The following is a 27,867-nucleotide window of genomic DNA, read 5'->3' as shown; positions in this document are numbered from 1 at the left end:
TCGAAATAATTCATATCAAACAAATGTCAAACATGTACCTGCAGCAAACACACTTCAATATCCCACTAACTACTACCATGCATAGCATGGACTCCATACTCCAAAAATAAGAACACTTCCATATTCATACATTAAAATCATGCTCAGCATGATCTCCGAACTCCAACAAAGCAGTCCTAGATATCAACAACTAAGTGAGTGTGTGAACAATAAAGTGTTACATTCAATAAATTAAATAACATGTGATGCGCTTGCCTCACTTACTCACCACGGGTATTTACCCGATTTGCATTGTTTTTGTCACTTACTTACCACGGGTGGCGAGGCACAAGCGAGTTCCGTTGAGAAATCTGCACAAAAAAAACAATTTTTTAAAATGAAGTCACCACGAAAAAAAAACTGTTCTGACAAGGGGTCGACTCCCCTGCTGTTCCGACAGGGGGTCGACCCCCTGCCCGGGGTCGACCCCCTACCGGAAAGGCAAGGGGCAAGGGTCCTCTGCCGAAAAATGCAGGGGGTTAGCCCTCTGCAAGAAACGCAGGGGGTTAACCCCCTTCCGGAAAACGCGGGGGTTAACCCTCTATCGGAAAACGCGGAGGTTAACCCCCTCCGTTTTCCGGAAGGGGGTTAACCCCTACCGGAAACGGGAGGGGGTTAACACCCTGTGAACCGGGAGGGGGTTAACCCCCTGCCGGAAACGGGAGGGGGTAACCCCCTGCCGGAAACGGGAGGGGGTTACCCCCTGCCGGAAATGGCAGGGGGTTAACCCCCTGCGTGAAAATGGGGGTTAACCCCCTGCGTGAACCGGAAGGGGGTTAACCCCCTGCCGGAAACGGCAGGGGGTTAACCCCTTACGTCAAAACGGGGGTTAACCCCCTGCCGGAAACGGCAGGGGGTTAACCCCCTGTGTGAACCGGGAGGGGGTTAACCCCCTGCCAGAAATGGCAGGGGGTTAACCCCTTGCGTGAAAATGGGGGTTAACCCCCTGTGTGAACCGGGAGGGGGTTAACCCCCTGCGTGAAAACGGGGGTTAACCCCCTGCCGGAAACGGGGGTTAACCCCCTGCCGGAAACGGCAGGGGGTTAACCCCCTGTGTGAACCGGGAGGGGGTTAACCCCCTGCGTGAAAACGGGGGTTAACCCCCTGCCGAAAACGGCAAGGGGTTAACCCCCTGCCGGAAAACGCAGGGGGTTAACCCCCTCCCGTTTCCGGCAGGGGGTTAACCCCCTGCCGAAAATGGGAGGGGGAGGGTGTTACCTTTCTCCGGACGGCGAACGGTGGGACCGACGGACGGTGGGACCGGCGAACGGCGGGACCGGCGAACGGCGGGAGCGGGACCGACGAACGGCGGGAGCGGGACCGGCGCAGGAGCAGCGAAAGAAGAAAAGGAAAACTTGGTTGGGATTAGGGTTATTCGAAAGTTAGCGACGGATTAATTCCGTCGCTAAGCCAACGTAAAATCAAATTCGCGAAAATAGCGACGGATTATATTTTGTCGCCACATCCGTCGCTAGTTAGCGACGGACTAGTTTCCTTCGCTAACGTCGTCGGTAAATGGTGCGATCGTACCGACAAAACAATCTGTCGCAACATCTGTCGCTAATTAGCGACGGACTAGGCGACGAACTATCTTCCGTCGCTACTTTCATAAGATTCAGTGATAATAGCGACGAATATTTGTCGCTCGCCAATCCGTCGCTAACTAGCGACGGAATCTTTCCGTCGCTAACAACGTATTTTCTTGTAGTGTTGGATTGAAATTTTAGAGACCTCATTTATAAAAAAAAAGAAAAAAGGATGAAAGCCCTATGTAAAGTATGCAATTGAGAGAGTTGATTTGAAATTGAATTTAGTATTTTTTAGTTATTTCAAAATTTTTGTTTATTTTCTGCAACTTTCGGTAATTTCTTTGAATCTCTTGTTTTCTTGTTTTTCTAGATTTTCGAAAGTAAGAATAACTTCACGTAGGTTTTCTCGTAAATCAAGTCCCCTCGATTTACATGAAGAATGCAGTGATGGCTGGGACGACTTGAATGCCAAAATAGACCAGATTATGGATTCTAATGGTGGTTATTTTGTTACTACAATAACGATCAGGAGCCCGTTCATGGAAGAAATGAGTGTTTTAATCATCATTCGTGACGTGGTTTCTGTCACCATCGCATCTCCTCCTGAACCGGACATTCCTTTGTCAAGGATGTGAGATGTTTGATTTCTTCATTGGGGGACCGAGCATTCAGAGAGGTTTGAGGCACACTCAGAACAACTAGTTCTTGTTCCCACAAGGACATTTTAGTGAAATGTTTGCAAGTCTTCAATCCTTTAGGCGAAAGTAGCTTAGTAAGGCATCCGAGCATTTTTTCAAAAAAGTTGGCTGTTTAAACATAAATTTGCAATATTTCGGGTGTCTATTTGTACATTCCTACTTTATATGATATGATTGCATGGCTGTCTTTCATTATGTTGGTGGACCCAGGCTCAAACCGACTAAACTTGCTGGGTTGAACCTGATTTGGTGATGTTTTGACTTTTTGGTCATAGTTTGAACAGAAACCACACCACACGTTTATATTGTTTCCATTCAACTGGATTTGCACTTACTCGATCCCCTTGTTTGGCTGAGTTGACACTCATTCAAACAATCACTAAATTTATTTATGGAACAGGGTTTGAAAGAGGCTGCACTTTTTTTTATTATGGATCTGCAGGCCTCCTTTTGACCAATGAGGTTTATCTGGCTACCTTGAATTGTTAAATCTATGAATAAATTAAAAACAGTAAGTCCAATCCAGTCAGCTTGTTTTGAATATTTATTGAATCAGTTTTTAATCATTAATTGTAGGCCATCAGCATAGACCTTGGGCCCAAAGGTCCTAGGCATGGTTCTAAAACTCGTTCACTGCTCTAGTCCTTGAGTGACCTGTGACTCGGCAGGGTCAACTCGGGTCATGTTAACTTTATATTTATATAAAATATATAGATATTATGTATATTTTATAGTATTTTATTAATATATTATATATTATATGTTATAAATAACCTTGGATAGAAAACTGTAAAAGAAGCCTTTAATGTAGTTCATTGTCATGATCAACCACATGCAAAATCCTATTAAAAAGATGGGTTCCATATATAATAATTTCTCATGCCTTTCAATTTGTAAACAGATGGCATCAATGGCTGCAAAATAGACTATTAATATTTGCTGAAAATATAAAATGTCTTGATAGGTTCTTGGTGTCGTTCATTTTGATGATGAACATCATCCAACTACCATGGCTGGATTGCTTACGCCATAGATGAGCCCTATAATTAGGGGTGTCAATTGGTCAGGTTTGAATTTGACTCAACCCATACCATACCAAACCCTGTAAGGTCAGGATTTGGTGATAAACAAGGAGGTCTAATTAGAATCCATCAGATTCAAAAGGTCCGATTAACATATGGAGCCCAGTATAGTTTGTAAAATTTTATACCAGACTCGAGCCCAACCCAAGTTCCGACTAAGATCCACAAATTTTCAAGGTAAAAAAAATAAAAAATATTATTTTACTGAGTATGATTTGGGTCTGGTTCATGTAATCCATAAGGATTCGGGTATGGTTTTTCTTATGGTGGGTCCAATTGAACTCAACACAAAACCCCTTACAACTCAAATCGGATCTAGGTTTGGCCCCACTGAATCTGAACCAAACCCGACCTACAAATTCCTTTTGAGAGCTATTCATGCTCTAGATGAGCAGCCTCTACACTCTATAGCATATCGCAAAGATGCCTTTTTCAATACAACTATGAAAAAAAAAGAACTCTTTTGTTTTTAAGAATCTAAAATACTCATAAACGTTTTTACAACACAAATAAGATATATATAACAACACTTTTCTATAAAAAAAACTAATACGGATTTAATTTCATCAAATCTCAAGCTCAACCCATATTGACCTCGTTTTAAAAAAAACTAAACCGCATTAATCCTGATCACTTTTTTTAACTCTTTTTTTTTTGCTTTTTTTAATGCAAAATATTTTTATTTATGAATTCATTTTTTAACAAAAAAAAATTCGTTTCACGTGTTTGCTAGCTAATAGCTATGACTGTGTGTATGTAACACGACTGTTGGCTGTGTAAAACTGGGGGCATCAATGTTGTCAGTATCGGTGTGTATCGGTATCATATCGGATACGCTTTACCTTTGAATCGATTATTTTTTAATAAATATAAAAAATACTTAAAAATATTTTTTAATAATATTTTCATGATTTTAACATGCGTCACATTTTGATTAACACATGATATTTTTTAATTATTTTTTAGCTGATTAAGAACGATTCACTTGAGTATTGGTATCGGGGTCCGATTCACCTGAATCGTTGGCCAAGCCAACGATAAAGGGCCGATACCGATACTGACAGCATTGGGGGGCATTACAACATTTCATGATTCTGGTGAACTAACCCTTCAAGGTTCTAAAGTCCCACCTTCTTTTACTATTTGGTGAATGAGGATCCATTCCAATCTACGTACGTCTCACAGATATGGGTACGATTAGGGGTGTCAATGGGTCGGATTTGACCTGGACCCGGCCTGTACCAAACCCTATAAGAACAGGGTTTGGTGATAAATAAGAAGGCCTGATTAGAATCCGGGTCAATTGATATATAGAGCTGTATGGTTTGTGAAATTTCATACCAGATCTTGGCCTGACCCGATCCAATTAAGATACACAACTTTTCAATGTAAAATGATAAAATATATTATTTTATCGGGTATGGTCTCGGTCTGGTTCATGTAATCCTTATAGGACCCGGATATGGTTTCTCTTATGGTGGATCTGATTAGAGTCAGATCCAGACCAGGTACCATCATCTCAAATAATATTTGGGTCTCGTCTCACCTAGGTCTAAACCAAACCCTACCAGTTGACACCCCTAGGTACGACCCCACACACTAAGCGGGTTCAATTGGCAAGTTCAATTTTTTTCAAAATTAGACAGATTTTTTTTTAATGAATAAAGAACTCTTTTTGGTATTTTATTATTTAAAAATGCATTTATATTGAGAAAAATATTTAAATATTAATGAAACTTATTAAATTAATACCCCATTCGTGTTTATGTCCACAGTCCACGTCAACATGTCCGGTCGTGTCACCAGGGACAGGCGACCAAACTAGCCTGTCCTGCAACATGGAACCAGGTGAATGGACCCCAAGTTCAACGTTCATAACTTGAGTCAAATTCTGAACGACGGCACTCAGGTGGGCCTTTTATGATCAGTTTAGGGAGGTTGCAGAGCCTGTAGGAGGAATCAACTCATTCAGCTAACCAAGTCAACCGCCGAAGAGGTTGACCAACTTGGCTTAACCCAAGTTTCTGGTATCTGACTTGTAGATTTTGTTCAAGGAAACAGTCTTGACAGATTCTGAAAAGCCCACCAAGCATACAGTAAATACATACATTGATCAGCAAAGTAAAAAACAACAGTGTATATCTCATGCCCTTTCCTATGAAAGATGCCCTCTTTCATAAGAAATAGGGTCTCTTTTATATAAAAGATGAAACAAACATGGACATCCATGAGAAATATGTGGTGAAGCCCACGTAACAAATGCCCGAAAACAGCTTTCCTGTCAAAATGGGCTCACACCTTCCCTAGGAGAAGCACTTTCCCTCCAAAGTAGCCCCTTCAAAGGAAAGAGGCCTCCCTTGGGAGGGAGTGTAACAAATGCCTCCTTCGCCATTAAGGCCAAAGCCAAATGAGAAGCTATCCCCAACACGACACATCTCGACCCCATAATGGGATGTCCAAACCATACCAGTGATTTTCCCACGTTAAATCAGAAAAGGAAAAAAACCAGAGACCAGAGACTGCAATCAAGAGAAACATTGGGCTTCTTAATTAGTTTTTCTCCTCTTACATCATCATTCTTCATCCCGTGTGAAATCCTCATTATTTGCTCATGGCATGTGAAACTCATTTTTTATGTACCATGCAGTCTTCTACTGATAACCTACTAGGTAGCTCTTAGGTACTTTTCCCATTCATACCCAATAAAAAAATACAGTTTAAGATTTGCTAAAATCAATTGAAAACTTGAAACCTTTTTTCCTTTATGGCTTTCAACAATTCATTGGTATATGGTGTCATCAACACTTTAATCTGGTCACCCACTTGGGTGTACTGATGCACCCCACCTATCCATACAAATGGTATAAATTGAGATATTGCACTGCACTGATGCACAATTGTCTAATCATTCAGTTACACCATTTATCTGGTTATATGGCCTGAGCAGCGAAGTGTAATTCTCAAAATCATCATTCCTTATTCAGCACACGACCACAAAACAATCAAATAAGAATACTGTTCACATCACAAATCAATCGACAAAGAGCAAGATAATACAAAAATGCTTTCTTATATATCAAATAAGAATACTGTTCACATAACAAATCAATTGACAAAGAGCAAGATAAGACAATAATGCTTTCTTATACTACAATAAATTGTACAACAATAAATTGTACAACAATAAATCATGAGAACAATTCAATGCTCAGAAATTGTAGTTCTGAGAAGAAAAAAAACGAACACAGAACTAATCTAAACAGTTCAAATTGCAAACTCAAATCTCTCACCTGCAACTACCATCTTCTAAGGATGCCAGCAATAGCATTCCTTCCTGAGAATAAACTCATCTTAGCTCTAAAAACTATAGATTTGCTTCTGAGTGCCTGAGCCACATTAGTCTCTCTTTCATTCCTAACCACTAACTCCAAATTCTCCTTGCTCTCCTCCTCTTCATCCAATTCAAACTCCAACTCCCTCCCACCAACTCTGTTCTGCTTCAACACCTCCATCGCCTCAATGGTCACCCCCCTGCACTTCTTCACCTTCACCTTCATCAATTCCGGGCACCCCCCGGCCAACGAGGTCACGCCGGCATCCGAAACAGGGCACCCCTTGATGCAGAGCTTCCGCAATGACCTGAACTTCACGGCGACCACCGCCAATTCTGCATCTCCAATGCTTTCGCTGCCACAGAGGGCCAACCTCTCCAATCCAGGGCACCTTTCCCCCAACTCCACTAAGCTCCAGGCAGTCGGATTCACCCCGACCAGCACCAATTCCTTCAAATTCCGGCAATTCTTCGCCAACCCGGAGAGACCCGCATCTCCGATCCTGTTCATCCTCCACCCGTCGAGCCTCACCCGCCTGAGCCCCCTGCATCCGGTCGCCAATCCGGAGATGCCGGCGTCGGTGCACTCCGGTGTCTTCAAGAGATTGAAGGATTCGAGGCTGGCACACCTCGCAACGGCCAGGAGGCCGCGATCGCCGACGTGGGATCGCTCGAGGTGGAGGTGAATCAATCCGCGGACGCCAACGGTGGCCTCTTCCAGAATCCGATCCCAATCGCCGGAGCAGCTGACGACGGTGAGGGACTCCAATTGGGAGGAGCCGACGATGAGTGGGGCGAGGGCCTGGGCGTTGAAAAGCTCCTTGAGGTAGATCCGGCGGAGGCGGGAGGCCCCTAAGGCGGGGGCGAGGACGGAAGGCGGGTCGGAGGCGAGGCCGCGGAGGCGCTTGACGGAGAGGGACTCGAGGGAGGGGGAGGCAGAGAGGAGGGAGGCGAGGGCGGTGGCGCCGAAGTTGCAGGAGGAGGCGGAAAATTCAGAGAGACGGGGGAGGGAGAGGGAGCGGAAGGCGGCGTTGGAGAGGTGGCGGCAGGCCTTGAGGCGGAGGGAGAGGAGGTTGGGGCAGAGGGAGGGGAGGGAGAGGAGGGCCGCGTCGGGAGGGAAGGGGAGGAGCGGTCGCAGCGGAGGGTGAGGCGGGAGAGGGAGGAGAAGCGGGAGCCGAGGAGGTAGGGGAGCGGGAGGGAGGAGGTGGCGCGGAGGGTGAGCCGGTGGCGGGAGCGGGAGTCGACGGCGAGCCACCGGCGGCAGACGAGGGAGCAGCGGTTGCGGTCTGCAGGCGGGAGGTGGTGGAAGATGAGGGCGAGGCAATCGTCCGGGAGGTCTCTCTCCGTGGTGGTGGTGTTGGTGGTGTCTGTGGTGGCGTTCAGGGGAGGTGGGTGTGAGATGGTTTGGCCCATTTTAGAGAGAGAGAGTATTCCTCTTAGTTAGCGAGTTTAGCGGGCGGGAGCTGATATATGGTAATTGGAAAAATTAATCTCACCACCCTGACCAAAATTTATTGATTCAAAATGCCCATGAATTTTCTAAATTCACTGATAGAGTGCGAGTTCAAAATGCCCTGAAATTTTCTTATTCACTGTTTGAGAGAGAGAGAGAGAGAGAGAGAGAGATTTTGTTGATCGGTTGGGACTAGGTCTGGGAAACGCAAGTAAAGAGCTTCTTCAAACTCGTGAAATAGGCACAACAAGCTCGATCATGAAAGCTAGGATAGGCTAGTTTATTAATAATAAACATATTTTACATAGATTTTATATTATAGAATGAAGATGGTTCAAGTGTTTGGCCTTCAAGCAGTAAGTTTGGAGTTTAAATCCTACTGCTCACAAGTTTGAAACAATTCTTTATTTGTAAATGAGCTGGCTTGAGCTTGGGTTAATACGTTTAGGGTTTAAAAATTCTATTGTTTTCAACTTTTTAAAAAATATATATATTTTTTGTATATGAGTTTTCTGTTGCTTGGCTCGTTTAGCTCGAGATAGTTCACCTGGACTGCACCTCTAATTTTATGTGAGTTTCTGTGTTCATATTTTCCTTTTTTTTCTTCTTCTTTTTTCTTTACCGTGTTCAGATTCAATGTGTTACCAAATTTGCATTCAATTTGGATGTCTGAAATTCAATATGTAAGCTATTTAGTTTCGGGTTTGGTCACATACACTTCTCATCAGATCCATATCCGTGCTCTCGTTACTCATTCCAACTGATTAGGCAGTATGATCGGATATGGACCTACCAAATCCGATTAGATGGTATGTGTGCTAAAGACGATGACATTTGGCCGTTAATTTCTCAGGAGATTTTGATTTTTTTTTTGTTTTTCTTTTGTTTTTACAGTTTTTTTTTTTGGTGAAAACAAAATATTTTAAAATACAAAACTCAAAACTGAAAAATAAATATCATTTTTTCTTAGGGTTTTTTTAGTTTCATTAGCATCATGCCATTCTCAAAATTTTGTGATACTTTAAACGCTTAAAATATTTGTTAATATATCACGTTTTTTAATGATATTTTCGAAATATTACCTGAATTTGTCACAATTGCCGTTATTAATCTCATACGCGTCGTGTTTTGAAAATAGTCTTTGTTCAACAGGTTGATTCTAATTTGTCATACTCATGATCCTTACTTTGTAATTTAAGCAAAGCAAAAGAGTGGACGGTCTCCCCCAGCTGGTCAAAGTTGGAAAACTTGAGATTTGTTCCGACAAGTTGGACTCGTTCCACTTGGTTTGACTTTGATCACTCAAACCAGGTAGGCTGATCGAGCAGAATCGACGAACTAGCCCGACCCCAAACTGGCCCACGAGTAGGGATGTCAGTGAATTGGATTTTATCCCGATATCCAACCCAATTCGAATCCGTTTAGTCTGAATCAGACAAATATTCGAATTCGACGGATATATGAATCCATTGATATTTTTTTTTAATGGTAAACCAGCGCTTGTTGAGATATTTACAAAATTAAGGCGTATTTATCTTTTTTTTTTTTATGAAGAACCCTCAACGAGAACTAGGTTACTTAATGGGCCTGCCTCTCTACAAGGCTCGTAAAACTCCGACTTGAAAGATACGAATCATCCGATCACTCAGCCTTGAGTGCCCCCAACCATGATAAGCAGCTAGCCTCCATGTGCACGATAGGGCTTGTTCAGACCTGGTACTCAAGTTTCAGTTGCAAATGTGAATATGGTATCAATGAGTTGAAACGAGCTTTATTGCTCATGTTCTTTTTACGCGAATCTAATCTTATAGATATGATCTATATAGTTTGTTTGGTGGGGATCAACTTCTAAATCACTAGAATTTGGTGCATGCATAGGTTTTTTGTGATTTAAAAAAATCAATGGCTATAAATGCATCAAACTTTTAAGACTTAAAAACAATGTATTTTTTATCAAAAAAACATGATACGAGAGTTGAACTAACACATTGACTAAACACATTTTTTAAGGGTAAGAGTTTCAACTCATTGATGCTGTTTGCACATATGCACCAAAGACTTTATATATATATATATATATATATATATATATATATATATATATATATAGAGAGAGAGAGAGAGAGAGAGAGAGAGAGAGAGAGAGAGAGAGAGAGAACTAATGTGTGAACCACTATTTTCATAAATTCTTTATTCTTTTTTCTTGAATCTAACCATAGGGATGTGATCTACATGTTTGGTTTTATAATAACCCACTCTTGAATCATCCAATTTCAATGCATAAATGAGATCTTTTTAAGGCTTTAAAATCAATGCCTCATAATCTTCATAAATATTCAAGCATTCAAAAATCTTATTTTTTCATCAAAAATACATGATCCTATGGTTGATTCCTAGCAAACTCACCATGCCAAGCACATCCACATGGTTGGATTTGTAAAAAAAGTGTTGGAAATGCCCATATTTCTAGTTCTCATATTCTAGTTACTCTCTCTCTCTCTCTCTCTCTATATATATATATATATATATACTTGGTTTTAAAGAGATTGGCTTTTTATGCATAAGCAAGAAGTTTTAAGGTTAGAAAATCATAGGTTCAGAATTTGCATAAATATTTCAGCATCCAAAAATCATGTTTTTTTTGTTGAAAAAGCACGATCCAATAATAGGTTCTTAGCAAATTGAAACATGTTCAAGTAATGGATTTTGAAATCTCACCACAAACTCATCTATGAAAAGGTTGTAGCTAGTTTGGCTCACAAATGCCTCACTTGTTCATGTAGGAAACAGTTCTGGTACAAACATTAGGAAAACAGTCACAAGTTGTGCAGCATCATTGGGTAGGAATCAGGATGGCCGGGTCCAGATCCAAGTTATTATTAGCCGACAATGAGGTTTAGGTTCAAACACGATTGGGCACTACAAGATTTTTGCAGATTAGCGACAGACGCTATCCGACGATAATCCATCGCAAATCCGTTTAGCGCTGGATAGCATTCATCGCAATTTCTTGGTCGCTAATTAGCGACAAAACTGATATGTTGCTACTTTTGTCGCTAATTCATGATAGATTAACGAATGTCATGATCTATCGTTAATCTGTCGCTAAATAAAGACTGATTTGGTTTTGTGACAGATACATAGCTGTCGCTAAAATTTAATGATGAATATGTATTTGTCTCTAATATCCATCGCCAATTTAGCGACAGATTCACGACAGATTACATTCCGTCGCAAAACATCGGTTGATTCAGTTTTTTAGAAAGCTAAATATCCTTCCCTAATCCATCGCTAAATTCGTGATAGATATTACTGACTGATAATATTCGTTGCTAATTCATCATAAATTAAAAAAAAAAATTGTTTGAAATATAAATATCGAGAAAAAAAATATCGTTATACAATTTATATAACCAGTGTATAAAAAACAAAGTACACATAAAAAATACATATACAAAGCAGGTGAAACAAATTTAACATAAGTTATAAGTGAAACAAATTTAACAACCCACTATAATCCTCTGCAAGTTCTAATTAGTTACAAGTGAACATATACAAAGAGTTTTGTTTGAAACAACAAGTACGTGAAATAAATTTAACACATGAATCTAATCCTCGCCAAGATTTGGAGCATCATTCACTTCATTGTCTCGATCTGCCTCTTCATCCATGCCTCCATCAGCTCCTCTACGCTAATCATTTTCAGCATCCTACAAGAGAACTAAAATATTAGTATTGATAAACAAAATATAATAAAATAAATTATATGCAATGCACCTAATCTAAGGCAATTAAAGTAACATGGCTGAATGACACATAGACTAGCAATAAAGTGAAGGGCATTAACATAATTTAGATATGTGTTCTAAGGCTGACAAAAAAATTTCATGGTGATTCAATCATGCAGATATGTGTTCTAAGGTTGTCAAAAAAATATCATAGTGATTCAAGCATGCATATATGGTTTATAAGGTTGTCAAATAAATGTGTTATGTATCATAATCATGCATATATGTGTTATAAAGCAGTAAAAAAACTTTCATAGTGATAAAATCATGCTTATATGTGTTTTAAGGTTGTCAAAAAACATTCATAGTGATTCAATCATGCAAATATGTGTTCTAAGGTTGTCAAAAAACTTTCATAGTGATTCAATCATACATATATGTGTTATAAGGCAGTAAAAAAACTTTGATAGTGATAAAATGATGCTTATATGTGGTTTAAGGTTGTCAAAAAACTTTCATAGTGATTCAATCATGCATATATGTGTTATAAGGCAATCAAAAAATTTAATAGTGATGAAATCATGCTTATATGTGTTCTAAGGTTGTCAAAAAACTTTCATAGTAATGAAATCATGCTCATATGTGTTCTAAGGTTGTCAAAAAACTTTCATAGTGATTCAATCATGCATATATGTGTTATAAAGCAGTAAAAAATATCATAGTGATTCAATCATGTATATATGTGTTATAAGGCAGTAAAAAAAAATTGTAGTGATGAAATCATACTTATATGTGTTCGTAGGTTGTCAAAAAACTTTCATAGTGATTCAATCATGCATATATGTGTTCTAAGGTTGTCAAAAAACTTTCATAGTGATTCAATCATGCATATATGTGTTATAAGGCAGTAAAAAAATTTATAGTAATAAAATAATGCTTTTATGTGTTTTAAGGTTGTCAAAAAACTTTCATAGTGATTCAATCATGCATATATGTATTATAGGGTTGTCAAAAAACTTTTATAGTGATTCAATCATGCATATATGTGTTCTAAGGTTGTCAAAAAACTTTTATAGTGATTCAATCATGCATATATGTGTTATAAGACAATAAAAAAACTTTTATAGTGATGAAATAATGCTCATGTGTTCTAAGGTTGTCAAAAAACTTCCATAGTGATTCAATCATGCATATATGTGTTATAAGGCAGTCAAAAAATTTCATAGTGATTCAATTATGCATATATAAGTTATAAGGCAGTCAAAAATTTTTATAGTGATGAAATCATGCTTATATATATTCTAAGGCTATCAAAAAAATTTCATTGTGATGAAATCATGCATATATGTGTTCTAAGGGTGTCAAAAAAATTGTATAGTGATTCAATCATGATATATGTGTTCTAATACTATCAATAAATTTTTATAGTGATTCAATCATGCATATATGTATTCAATCATGCACATACTAGCTTGAAATCTAATGACATGAAACTAATGGCATGAAACTTTATACCAGACGGGCACCGAAGCTCATGTTGAATGCATACGAAGTTTCCCTGTCCCGAAAAAAGTTGCACAACTTGTTATGGACAAGGTTGCAGATGACTTCATGTAAAAAGTCATGCATTGTGTCCTGAAGAAGTTGGCGGATACCATCCTAAGAAATAGCAGGGTCAATCGGACGCTGGGAGTTGATGCCGACGGTAGCACTCTGAGAGCCCTGGCTACAGGAGTCAACGACTGGTGTGGTGTTTATATTACTCTCAAACCTGAACACACGACCTTTTTTGGGTTCACTGGTTGTAGTCACCTATGCTGCAGGATCAAAAGGCGGATGCTGAGTGGAGTCATCGTCATATCGCTCTACCATCTGCTGCTCGTATGATTCCTACAAAGTAATGATTACAGTATGAATTAATAATTAAGAATTATAATATTTATGATAATGTAATTCATGGTAACTTGTATATTACAATATTTATTAATACAATAAATACATAGCGTTGTCGCTCTCGCCTTCTCTGATACAAACTCTCTCATGCTCTTACGTTTATGTATTTTAACAAACACATCTTTGCAAGGCACAATGCCTTTTTTTTTTGCTTCCTGCAAGGTTAAATGATAAAAAATCAATTAAAAAGTATGAAGAAATACTTATAAATTTGATAATATATATATTGATGAGTTTTTATTTTCTTCTGGTAGCTCCCAAAAGTCCTAAAACCACCTATGTGTAGATGGGCATCGGGCATCTTCGCTCGATTTTGTGCAACCTTTGCTGAGTGGTTTCAAAATTCATGGCTTGTTCACTTATCACACATCACATCCCAATAATCTGTCTTGATAGTAGAAGGGTCATGGCCCTTTCACTGCAGTGGATCATCTATCCTACCAGCTTTTATTATTGCAGTCTTCATATTGTGCAGCATATCGGCAAATTGACTGACAACCACCTTTTGCCACACTAGTATCGCGTCATTCTCCTCCTTCGCAGTCGCGAAGCGATTCGAAGCCAACAAATAATTTCAGAAAGCTAGTACACATGACTATAAAAAAAATTAAATATGAAACACATTAGCTATGATAAACGATTGTATACCATGAATGAGAACCATAATATGTCCAACACCTTCTTCAGGTACTCTTTCTATTGAGCAACCAGTCTTGAAAGATGCTAAACTAGTGACTTCCTAATTTTTTGAATTACTTCTTGTGGCTCGAACCTCGTGCTGCATATGAATTGATACACATTAACAATCAACTATCGATATACACTATTTATAAGATAAGTATTGGACAAATGACAATAAAATACTTACGATCGACTATCGATATACATTATTTCAATGAGTCATTGTGTGTCAGACTGAGGAGACCTAGCATCCGACATTGTCTCGTGATTTGTATGAGTAGTTGGTGTAGGTGGGTCATGTGCAGGCAAAACATCATCTACAAAACAATGAGTTAGAAATTCACACAATGTACATTTAAACTAATCAAGTATACAATTATTTAAATGATATACATATCAAAGCATTACGTGAAGACGAAGGCTGAGATTGGCTATCACTGAGATGAGATTCTCCTATAAAGACGATTAACAAGTAACAATTTTTATATCAACATATAAGCAAAAACATAATGAATGCCTATATTTAAATATAACACAAAGACATCTACCAAATGTTGTCCCACAGCCTCCACTTAGTCCTCGACCACTGGGTGCTCGACCATTGTGACCTCCATGAACCATATTCTAACAAATAAAAATATTATTAGCATGGATATGATATATGCATGAAATATAAAGATTTAAAGGTCCTACATGAATTAGTTTTATAACTATGCATGAATTGTGCATGTACATGCTAAGTATGCATGGAATGTAACATGATATGCAATATATAATGTTAAAATAAATGGTGCATATGAGAAAGTGATGTGGTATATATTATAAGATGTATTTCACAAGCTCGAGTATGCTTCCCCATCACTTGTTTGACTTTCATATTCTTCTTCTTCCTCCTCCTCCTCCTCTTCGTCATCTTCTTCATTGGGCAGCCATCTACTTAGTATATCATTTGGATAACATTCTTCCATATGTGTGTCATCGGACAATGGAGATGTGACATGCAGACCATGTATGACATCGTGACTATAAGAGAAGTCATACATTTCATATGATTGATAGTAATCATCATCTTCAACAATCTTGTCTTTCTATAACTGATCATACTCAGGGTATAGTTTAGACTTCACCTTGCAAACCGCTCACCATTCATTTCTATTTGACTTCCTTATATTCAAATATGAAGTATAGTAAACTTGTTGAGCTTGCAATGCTCATATGTTCCAAACCTTGATTTATGATTCACCTCTATAATGCCTGCTTGTTGTTGTGGGATCAAACCAATGACACTTGAATAAAATTACCATGTTATTTATGCCTAAGTAAGTCAACTCAATTATTTCTTCAATAACATCGTAGTAGTCAAGTTTATTTTCACTGTAACTGCTACCCTTGACACACATGCCACTATTCATCATTGACTTGTTTATACCGTAGTCTTTTGTATGGAATCGATAACCATTTACGATATACCCGTTGTAACATTGCACAACTTTGGTCGGACCATTTTGTAAATCACATATTCCTTGGTCATTAACATCACCATGACAGACTCACAAGAATAAACAATAACTGTAAAAATGACCAATTAAGTAATATATTATTGTTTACATGGAAAGAATGCATGTCATCATCCCTACCAACTCTTTCAACCATGCTCCAAACTTATTTTCACATTCTTTCTGTACTTCTGAATCAGTGAGATGTGGAAGTTCTCTTCACAACTCCAGATTAAATCGTCTGCGTTTAACAAATAATTATATTACTGAATGTGATCATCGCAAAAAAAATTCCTCTCTTGGTATTTCTCTCTCTTCCTTCTCTTTTCCTTTCCAACCTCTATTCCCTCCTTTCTGAAGGGAGAAAATAAAAGACAGAAAGGAAGAGAGAAGAGAAAAGAAAAGAAAAGAAGAGAGAGAGAAAATCTTTTGCGGGGTCTCACTTGACCTTAATTTTGAAGATTTTTAAGAAAATAACTCACCTCCGTTTTGAAATATTTGTGGGAAAACTGGGAGACGGGATCCGCTCGTCGGTACGAGGTTCGACCGTTCCTGGCGCTTTTACTAGGGGTAATCAAACCAAGGGTCGAATTCATGCCTTTTGCTTTGCTAAAAGATTATCTAAGAATTTATCCTAAGTCTAAATGCACAAAGAATCATGCTTGTGCAATGCAAGGATGTATGCTCTTTTCGAAAAATGATTTGGAAATCTTCAAGTGTTTCTGAGATGAATTTGATAATAGAGTGAAGAAATGGTTTCTAACTTACAACTTAAGATTTAAAGTTCTAAGTTTTTGGAATAATCAGAGCTTCGGAAAATAACTCTGGACTTCGAAAGGAATGGTTTTGAAGTTGAGATAGAAAGAAGAAGGGAAGTTTCAAAGTCATAAATGGATTTTGAATTAGAATTTTCAATTTGGATGAATGTTTGAAATTGAATTTAATTCTAGCTTTGAAGTTTGAAATCAGAATGAGATTTGAGAAATCCAAATAGAATTGAGAAATAAAATTGGTTTTTAGAATTTTGGGAATCATGATAAATTTGGATTTTGAAATCTGGAATGAAATGGAGTTGGATTTGGAAAAGTTGGGATTTGGGAATAGAGTTTGATTTGAAATCTGGAATTCAAGATGGAATTTGAATCCAAAGTCTAGATCCTAAATAAAACTGAGATCAAAATTGAATTCTGGATTTAGAATCCTAAATGAGAATTGGATCTGAAATTTGAGATCCAATGATGAAGTTGAATTCTGGATTTTAAATAGAATTGGATCCAATATTTGGAATCCAAGATGGAATTTGGATCTGAAATCAGAGATCCAAGATGGAATTGGATTCTGGATCCTAGAGGGAATTTGGATCTGAGGTCTGAGATCCGAGATGGAATTGGATTTTGGATCCTAAAAATGGGATTTGGATCTGAAGGTCTGAGATCCAAGGTGAAGTTGAGTCTAACTTTAGATTTGGATTTTGAAAAGTCCAGATGGGACTTTTGAAGATGGATCTGGGTTTTAGAAACCCAGATTGAATTTAAAACTTAGGAAGGGTCAAACTTTGAGATTCAGAATCAATCTCAAACTTTGATTTTGAATTTGAAGATGAGAAAAATAAACTTGATTTTGAAACAGAAGATGACTTCAAAGTTAAATTGAACTTTGAAGTTTGGATTTTCGATTTGGAAATTGAAATTTGAATACAAAATGATTTTGAAATTTTAAAGTCAAATTGGACTTTGAAATTGAATTTTTGAATCTTGAAATGAGATAGAATTGAATTTGAATCTATAGATAAGATTTGATCTAAGAAATGAAGAAAAAAGAATCACTTGGAATTTTGAAAAGGAAATTTTGAAAATATGATGCAATTTTATCCTAAATGATGAATTTAAATAATTTTTGAAATTGGATTTGAAAAGCATATTTCATTCTTTAAATGAATTAAGAATGAGGTTGAAGATATAATACATCCCTGACTATGGTCATTGAATGTATTATATAATAACCACATTTAAATTCAAGTGAAGAATCAAACATATTTTGGTGCTTTATAGAGTTTAGAATGAAATTAACCCACTAAACTCTGATAAAAGAGAAAAATATTTAAAAAAAATATGATGAATTTTGAAAAGGATCCGGTGTGGATCCAGTGTTATTTTATAAAAGATAAAAATACTAAGTTTTGTTTACATCCTGACTATGGCCATTGATGTAAATCATCAACTTAGGATTAATTACCTCTTACGAAATGGTGCACATGCCATTCGTGTTTCACCATTGTGAGTTTTTAGAAAATAAAGGCAAAAAAGCATGAAAATGAGCAATTTATGACATTTACAATGTTCATTCATTCTATCTAAAAGCTGGAAATGTAAATTCTCATTAGGATTTAACTTATTATAACTTATAAAATTGAATTTACAACTCCAAGTAATGATATTTTCCATATGTTCTCTGCAAAACACTTGGTTAGTATCAAAAGCATGGAGGATAATGGAAGGTATTGTATCGAAATCCTGTATATATATATATATATATATATATATAAATAAATAAAAGATCATTTACATGAAGAGGAGAAGGAAATTAACACCAAGCCTACCGTATAGGGTAGTGCAGGAGTAGATATGGCATGGGTAAGTTAACTGCACAGAGTATGTTCAATAACTCGAAACAATGGCCACTATTGGAAGTGGAAAACTAATTGCTTTAAGAGTAACAATTAAGACAATGCCTACAAACACTATAAAGAATAAAGTAACAAACAAAATCAATATCACTCTGATGGGCATCACAGAAAGCTGATAGTCTAGGCACCTACCTTAGGCCAAGTTAACCAGTATGATGTAGAACTTACTGATAGTGCAACACCAAAAGCAAAAGTATCAATCAAAAACAACTAATTCTAGGAAGAAACAAGTATGATGGTTTAATATACTAAGAAATAGCTGAATTCAACCACAACATGGAAAATTTGATACCCTGCACAATCACAGATTCACAATATTGATTGCAGTATTCCCTGGAAGGCTGGAAATGAAACTGATAAAACTGATCATCTCACCCTAACTGAACAAAATCTTGCAGTCATACTCATGAAGATGCACCATTTCAAGTTCATCCATGATGATCAGGCATGCTAAAATTTTAGACATACAATGTTGTAATTTACCTCTCTCCATTTAAAAAAAAAAATCTTTATTACATTCACCCTGTTAGGAACCAAGAATCATTTGCTCCACGCAAGCCTACAGTTATAGGTGAGCACCAAATGGTGGGCTACATAGGGATGAATAGTGCTGGGAGGGGTGGAGCATCAACATAGGCATTGTGATAATGTAGGAGAATGTGGGTTAGGCTGGTGATGGTGAGGTATAAACGAAGATGCATGAACGTCGGTAGGTGTGGATTAATGAACCAATAGTGAACTTTTCAGTAAAACCAAACCCATTATATAATAAAAAAAAACTTCAACATATTTAGTATTTTAGGAATTATCAACTCAGTATGCTCGTACGATTTGAAGTGATAGAAGCCACCAAGCTACGACAAACCCAATCAACTTCACAAAGATATGCAAAAATGCCTGATGAACAAAATAAAGCTCTGAACTGAGCTGAGTCTATGAGAGTTACTGCAGATAAACCACCACACGTGGAAGTAAATAATCCATTTACCATTTCTGGTCTTGGAAAATCTAGCATGCAATGTATCTGCTCACAAATCCCTGATCTGGACTGATCGTCTATGGGATTTCTGAAAACTGCACAACAAAGAACAATCTTTAATTCAAGCACCACTGTTGAACATTTTCATGCCATGGATTAAGCAATCTTCAGGAACCAGTAAATTGTGAATGTGGGCTAGTAAGCTGAATGCTGCCAATTTGGTTGTGACGGCAACAAGTATGGAATCATGATCATAACTGCACTAACAAATCCAACTACAAAGAGTGCCTTTGAAAAACTAGCATGCTCTGTACCTGCTCACAAACCCCTGATCTGGCAATCCATGGAAGATTCTGCAGGTGAACCATAAAACAAAGAGTCTTCAATTCACTTACCACTGTTGAACATCATGAAACCCAGAAGATTTGCATATTTGCAGCAAAACTTAAATAACAGAAGTATGTGTTTATACTATAGCCTGGTATGAACATTTACCGTAAATGAAAGCAAGGACCTGCAAAAGAAATAAGGATGATAACCCAAAGAAAAATGATGCTTAATTTCTCCTAATGGCAGAAAAGAATGAGATTTTTAGGATGCAGTTGTTGACAGAAATTCCAAATCCCCTGCCCTTTATTAAACCTCAACATCATATCCCTTCACAAAACGTGTTCGCAAGCAACGGAACATAACCAATTGTCAGGATGTCCAGCACTATGTTCAGAGCTTAAACAAGTAAGTTTTAACTTCCTAGCAGACGGTGATGCAGGTGAAATTTCAAGATGTACGCAGGGAAGACATAATAATGGTGTTGTGAATGAAACGTTAGTTTATGCCAATGTAATGTAGACATAGTAACATCAGATTATAGTTCAACAGGATGTAAATACAAACGCTTATTGAGATCTACACAGATACAATTACAAAATATAATAAAAAGCACAAACCACAAGTGATTAACTTAAGAGAATGGGATGCACAGGAGTATGATATACATGAATATATTATCTATTCTACTGAATGAGTAAAACTTACCTTCTATCCAACAATCAAATGACTGTCCTTGACAAACCACCAAATGCACCGATAACTCAGCTTCACCAAACCAACTCATAAAAAATTAAACAAGAGTATTATGATCGGACATAATGGGAAATCTAAATGCAAAAGGATCTTTTAAGAGGCATCTGGTAGTCTGATCACCAGGGCTTCTCACTCAAATCTTCCAGTGTAGGACAGGAATGGAAAATCTCTGGAGACATCTAGAGGCATGCCATGGAAGCGAGGGTTGTGTCTTCAACCTGGCCTTCACTCTAAAAAAAAAGGGTTATGGATCTTGTAAACAAGAGGTGAGGTCTACTGCAGATCTAACAATACTCCTGATGAGTTAGGCAACTCTGATCCAATTTTAGCTTGGATGTTGAGAATGATTTCTTAGACTGTTGAGCGGTTCTTCCAACGAAAACCCAATCTGGTGCTAGAAGAAAACCAGATGTTGGGTTTACAGTGAATCCATCACCTGGCTTAACAGCGGATGGGGTTTTAGGCTCACAACTTCGACCAGCGCGTGTGAATAGGGGGTGAAAAGAAAATAAATAAAAGATGCAGATACTAATGGAGGATTTACCGATGGTGACATTGCACGATGTTGGACTAACAACATACAACGAGTTTAAGAAGACATTGAACCGGCCAAGGACACATAGGACCAATGATGCTGTGACAAAAAGTGACCCAACAAAGTAATAAACCACGACAAAGACATTTGCTAAACTATGCAGGTAAATAGTAAAAGAGGAAGAAACATAATCAGGAATGAAAGGGAAAAACAATAAACGAAAATATGTTTGGGCGATGTGCCAGAAAACAGAAAAACTAAGGGGAAAATAACATCAATGTGCAACGGTGAAATCAATTGTACCTTCTTTTGTAGCCTCAAAATGCAGCAAGCATTTGAATTAGAGGCAACATTGCTATTGCAATATGCATCATCAAGGTTGCAATAAGCAGGTCGACGATGCAAAGTTGCTCTTAGTGAACACTATGATGAAGAAAAAGGGAGAAGGGGGTAGAAATGCAAAAAAAAAAAAGAAGAATCAAAGAAAAAGAAACGAAATCTTACTGTGTCTTTGTTGCTTAAGCTTAAACCAAAGAGATCTAGAGTCAATCGAGCTCCTGTAGTCGCTTGTAGAAACTTAATCTCCTTAATCCTGATTGTTGGGCTTCGAACGAAGAAGGAGCAATGGCTTCTAGGTGTTGTAGTGTGAGGACGGCCTTCCTCTTTAATCGACTGAGAGATAGTCAAGATAAGAGAAGACAAAAGGGGAAGAAGAGGAAAGGGGAAGAGGAAGAAGAGAGGGAAGGAGCGAGAATAAGAGACTGCGGTAAGGCAAAGGCGGATCGATTGAGAGGAAGGTGGAGTGGTGAGAACGGGTGAGAAGAAGGAACAAGATGCGGGGGTGAGAAGCGATGCCTTTAGGGTTCTTCTGAGTGCCTTTTTAAGGAGGAGGAAGAAGGTTCGTGAAGGGCCGTTGGACATCGATGGCAGAGGAAGGGGGGTTCGGAGATGGAGGGTTTCGATGAGGGCGAACGAAAGAGAGATGGAGAGAGTGAGAGATTAAGGGAGGGTTTGGAAGGTTCGTGAAGGGTTTGTTTGCAAATGTTTTTGGATTTTCCAAAAAGAGGCTCCTTCAAAAAGATTTTTCATAAAAAGGGTTCTTAAAATGAGGTTTTTAGCAAAATTAACTTTAAAAAGATTAAACTCATTTGTTTTTCTCGTAATTTTTCTAATTTTCTTGATTTTTTGTGTTGTTTTTCTGTATTTTTGCATTTTTAGAATAAAATCCTAGGTTTTACGAGAAAATAAAGTTTTAAGACTATTTTTTTTGTATTTTTGCAAAATATTTACAAAAGAGTTTTTCTGAGAATTCAAGGCTATTTTGGGAAAATTTCTTCAAAAAATGGGCTTATATCCAAATTTTTAGGAAATATTCAAGGTTTAGAACCTCGAATTGAGAAATACAGGGTTGTGGATCCAATAGGATACCAGATGGACTGTCTGAGCTTTTCAAAAATTATTTTTGATATTTTGAAACTTTAATTTGAAAATTTGGATAAGGAGGCTCAGATTTGGACTTTAAACACTGGGTTTGGACCCGAAATTGAATTGGACATATCAATATGGGATTTAATCCAGAAAATCTGAAGAATAACTGAAATTTAGTTTTGAAATTGCTTTGATTTTCTCAAAAAATGCGGCCAAGGGAAAAAAGGATATTTTTACAAAACTTTGAAAAATTTGGGGTGTTCACACTAAACCATGTATGTAGAAAACTTAGTGTAACATATTATGTATACTTACTCGATGTAGTGGTCGATCTCTGAGCAATTAAAAAGGATATAGATTTGTGATGCGTCTTGCTCTCGATCTTCCAAGAGTCTTGACCGGCAACTACCAAAGGCATTCTCAAGTGGTTTAAATATCAATAATTTGTCAGCCACAATAACTTTTTCTCTATCAACATTACGAGGTAGGCAAGTGTACGTGTTGGAATGTGTGGCTCAAAGTACATAAATGAGAAATTTGAAATCTCTTCTAAAGTGTACGCCTCACAAATTGAACCCTCTACTCTTGCTTTATTCTGAACCATTTTTGTGGGGTCAAATATGCATCTGTCAACAATATACATATTGTAATACAATAAATTTCCAATAGCATTAAAGAGAAAAATATAAATAAAAATATACCTTTCAAATGGGTACATCCACCAATATTGCACAGGACCACCAACCCTAAGTTCATATGGAAAGTGTATGATCACACGTTCCATAACATCAAAAAATATTGGCAAAAATATCTTCTCTAGCTGGCAAATAGTAGTGACGACAGAATCCTTGAAATTCTTTACCTCAGTTACTACAACTTTTGATGCACACATTGTTCTAAAAAAATTGACTCAACTCGGATAATACCCTCCATATAGGTTTGTCTAACATATCATGGAATGCTAGAGGAATCAACTGTTGCATGATGACATAACAATCATGGCTCTTCAACCCATATAATTATCTTTCGTCTATCTTCACAGCCCGAACAACGTTACAGACGTATCCATCTAGAAATCTCAATTGTCTTAACCACTGATATACCTGTTTTACTTGATCTGGTCCAAGCACGTATCTTGCCTTTGGTTTCAGTACATTTCCATTGTACTATTAGAGTTCTAATTATGGTCTTTTACATATTACTTTTAAATTCATACGGGCCTTCGGATTATCCTTCATTTTTCTTTTGACATTCATTACCGTATTGAACACATTATCAAACACATTTTTCTTCACATGCATCACATCCAAATTATGTTGTATCAATAAGGTCGACCAATATGGTAGTTCTCAAAATATAGATTTCTTTGTTCAATTATGATCCTTCCCAAATTCAAGGAAGGGCGTCACACTATGGACATCTGTCAGTCCATATGAAAAGTATCACAATCGTCTTAAAATCTCTGTCAGACAACCGTGTAGGTAGACCTTTTATTTCAGTTGTGCCTGCTCAGAATGCATTCATTTATCGTCGAAACAGATGGTCGCTGGGTAGAAATTGACGATGATAATCAAACCAACACAACTTTCTTTCATGCATCAATCTAACAGATTTTGTATCCTCCATGCAGTATGGACATGCCAACCTCCCATGTGTGCTCCAACTAGATAACATACCATATGTAGGAAAGTCACTAATTATCCATAGAACAACAGCCTTCATATTGAAGTTTTGTTTGTTGTAGGCATCATACGTGAGAACACCGTCATCCCACCGTATTTTTAGTTCATCAATCAATGACCTTAAATATACATCAAGATTTTGGCTCAGAGATGTCAGACCAAGGATCAATAAAGACAAGAAAAGATTTTGACACTTCATACACAAGCTTGGAGAAAGGTTATATGGGGTGACAAATATCATCCAACACGAGTATTGGGTTGATCTATTCCCAAATGGATTAAATTCATCTGTACATAAACCAAACCTAACATTTCTCACTTTCAATGTGAAGATCTGATGAGTACGATCAAAGTGCTTCCAAGCTTTCGTGTCAACAGGATGCGTGATATTGTCTTCATCACGTTAAACTTTATTTGCATGTCATCTCATGTGTTTAGTTGTCCTCGAAGACATATACAGTCGTTGCAATTTAGGGGTGAGAGGGAAGTAGCGGAGTGACTTGTATGGCACTTCTTTTAACCTTATGTTAGCATTACCCATTGTCTTTGACTTGAACCGAGGATGCCCACATAACAGACATGATCTGCTATTTTCTTGATCTTTGAAATACATACAGTGATTTGGATAAGCATCTATCCTTTGATATCTCATACCTAGAGTGTTGACCATAACTTTCGCCCGGTAGAAATTTTATGGCAATTTCTTATCTTTGGGCAACATACTCTTCACAATAGAACACAAATAGTCAAAACATAATTGACTCAAATTATACTCTAACTTCAAATTCAGTAGTTGAAGAGCTGCAGACAAGATAGTGTGGCTCTCACAACCATTCCACAGTGGCTCATCAACATCTCTAAGTAAGTTATAAAATCTACTGGCTACATCGTTTGTTTGTTCTTTCTCTACTTTAGTTAGTACATCACTAGGACTCATAGCAGAACCCAATTCTGGTCCTACAATATCAAATATCAAATCCACATATAGATTATCGTGCACCATATTTACTACAAGAAAAATGTTATTTAGCGACAAAAATAATTTGTCACAAAGTTGCGATGATTAGCGAGAGAAAACTATTTGTCCCTAAAATTCGAATTAGTTGCAGAATATGCGATGGAAAAATTTTGTCACAAACACTGTCATAAATTTGTGACAGATTAGCGATGAAAGAATTCTGTCTCACACTCCGTCGCTACTTCGCGACACCATTTTTTTTGTCACAAATTTGTGATGACGTTTGCGACAGAATTTTGACGTCACTAATATGTCACTAAATTTCCTGTAAAACCCTAATACAAGCCCCCTTTCTTTTCCCTTTATGTTTCATTCATCTCTTTCTCTCACCTCGTTGCTCGCCCTCCCTTCTCCCCCTTTCGATGACTGCCTCCCTCTCCAGCGACCTCCTCCCTTCCCTTCTTCTTTCCCCTCATCTCTCTCTTAGCAATCCTCCTCTCCTCATCTTGCTCGATCTTCTCGCGCTGACACCCCCATCTTGCAACCCACAAAGCAGCAGTGGCCGGCCACCTCATCGATACACCCACACCTCTTTCGTACCCTACATGCGATAACACTGATCGACACTGATCCCCACCAGGTACGCTCTTTTCCCTCTTCTCTTCTTCTTTTGTTGCTGAAAGGCCGATAGGATGCCGTTAGCCCCTTGCCGTGCCTCTCCCTTTTCCTCCTCTCCCTCGTCTTTTGGTTCTTCGCCCCCTCTTCCCTCTCTCTATTGTCTCGATGGGAGGCCGAAGGCCCCTGTCGTGCCCTCCCTCTTCCCCCCTTTTTTTCTGTTGGCTCATTGAGAGGCCGGTAGGAGGCCCACGGCCCCTGCCGCACTCTCCCTCACTCTCCTATCTCTGTGGGCTCGTTGAAAGGTTAGTAGGAGCTCGACGGCACCCTGTCGCACCCTACCTCTCCTTCTATTATGTTGCTCGGAGGTCGGCAGGAGGCCGACGACCCCTTGTCGCACCCTCCTGCTTCCTCTGTTATGTTGCTGGGAGGACAACAGAAGGCCGACAGCCCCTGTCGCGCCCTCTCGCTCCCTCTGTGCCCGTCGGAGGGCCGACAAGTGGTCGACCCCTCCCCCTCCCCCCTCTGTCGTCTCCCTCTCTCTATTGTGGTTTGTCGGATAGCCGACAGTGGGTCGGTGGCCCCTGCGACACCCTCCCCCTTCTGTTGGTTATCGGAGGGCCGATGAAAGGTCGACAATTCCCCTGTAGTGCCTTCTTACCTCTCTCTGTGTGCAAGAAGGGTCTGGCAGGTGGCCCTGTGCCGCCCCTCCCCCTCTCCTTTGGGCCCACCCTGCTTCTCTCTCTCTCTCTTTCTCTCTCTCTCTCTGTGTGTGTGTGTGTGTGTGTGTGTGTGTGTGTGTGTGTGTGTGTGTTTTGATGGGGTCGGGCTCGACCAAGTAGCTGAGCTCACCTCCCTCTCGGTCGAGATTGGGGCTAGGCTCGGCCTAGCAACTGGCCCATGTCGGTGACCTTGTTGTCCTCCTGTTTTGGTAGCCGCGCTTCGCAGTCAACCCACGATCGTATATAAATGTGCTTTACAAGTGCGTAACTGAGCTAATTGCGTGATGCTTAGTGCTAAGCATCGCATGCGGCTAAAAATGCAATGCAAAAAGAAATAAGAAAAAAATGCAAAGGCAATAGCATGCAAATTGGGTAAATACCCATGGTGAGTAAGTGATCCAAGTGCATCATAGTTTATTTATTTTCTTGGATGCAACACTTTTTTGTTCATACACTCACTTAGTTGTAGATATCTGGGACTGTTTTGATGGAGTTCAGAGATCATGCTGAGCATGATTTGAATGTATGAAAATAGAAGTACTCTTATTTTTGAAGTTCGGATTTCATGCTAGTCATGATAGTAGTTAGCGAGATATTAGAGTGTGTTTGTTGTAGGTACATGTTTGACATTGTTTTGATATGAATGATTTGAATATATTGCAATATTTGATGTGACTGTATCCATAATTACATGAAGTTATTTTCAATTCGATTATGCCTTCCATGTGAAATTGTATCATGAAAATATGCTTCAAATGAATGTATCGTGTTATGAATGAGTTTTCACATGAAAATGAATGATAACTTATCAATGCTTCAAATGAATGATTTTTCACATGAAAATATTAAGTTATCTATCTATGCATCATAGTTTTTGTGATTGCATGACATCATATATATATATATATATATATATATATATATATATATATATATATATATATATATATATATATATATATATGTATGTGTGTGTGTGTGTGTGTGTGTGTGTGATATATATCAAATCATTATATCCACTATGAATGCATGCTAAATTAGATATTTTCTTCATCATAACATTCTTATGATTCTCTTTTAACTGGTTAGGATTGTATTTGTAACATCATAGGACAAAATGGCTGCAAACCGTGAATGGATGTACCGTAGGATAATTGACAATGCGGTATCGCCTGAATATATGGAAGAA

At 38.3% G+C, this 27,867-nt stretch overlaps 1 protein-coding gene across 1 annotated transcript; it reads right to left on the bottom strand.

Moving 5' to 3' along the window:
* Positions 1 to 6,644: 6,644 nt before the first annotated feature.
* Positions 6,645 to 25,916, bottom strand: LOC149818602 (F-box protein At1g47056-like). Its single transcript, XM_089986257.1, has 2 exons — positions 25,744 to 25,916; positions 6,645 to 8,046 (listed from the first exon to the last, which is right to left on the bottom strand). Exons 1-2 carry the CDS (start codon positions 25,914 to 25,916, stop codon positions 6,645 to 6,647), a joined length of 1,575 nt encoding a protein of 524 aa, XP_089842383.1.
* Between the last annotated feature and the right edge of the window lie 1,951 nt (positions 25,917 to 27,867).

This window comes from Nuphar pumila, chromosome 13 (genome assembly GCF_984573655.1).
Source record: "Nuphar pumila chromosome 13, dmNupPumi1.hap1.1, whole genome shotgun sequence".
NCBI classification, from domain to species: domain Eukaryota; kingdom Viridiplantae; phylum Streptophyta; class Magnoliopsida; order Nymphaeales; family Nymphaeaceae; genus Nuphar; species Nuphar pumila.
Note: the sequence above shows the minus strand (reverse complement) of the source record. Positions and strands in the feature narration are given on the sequence as shown.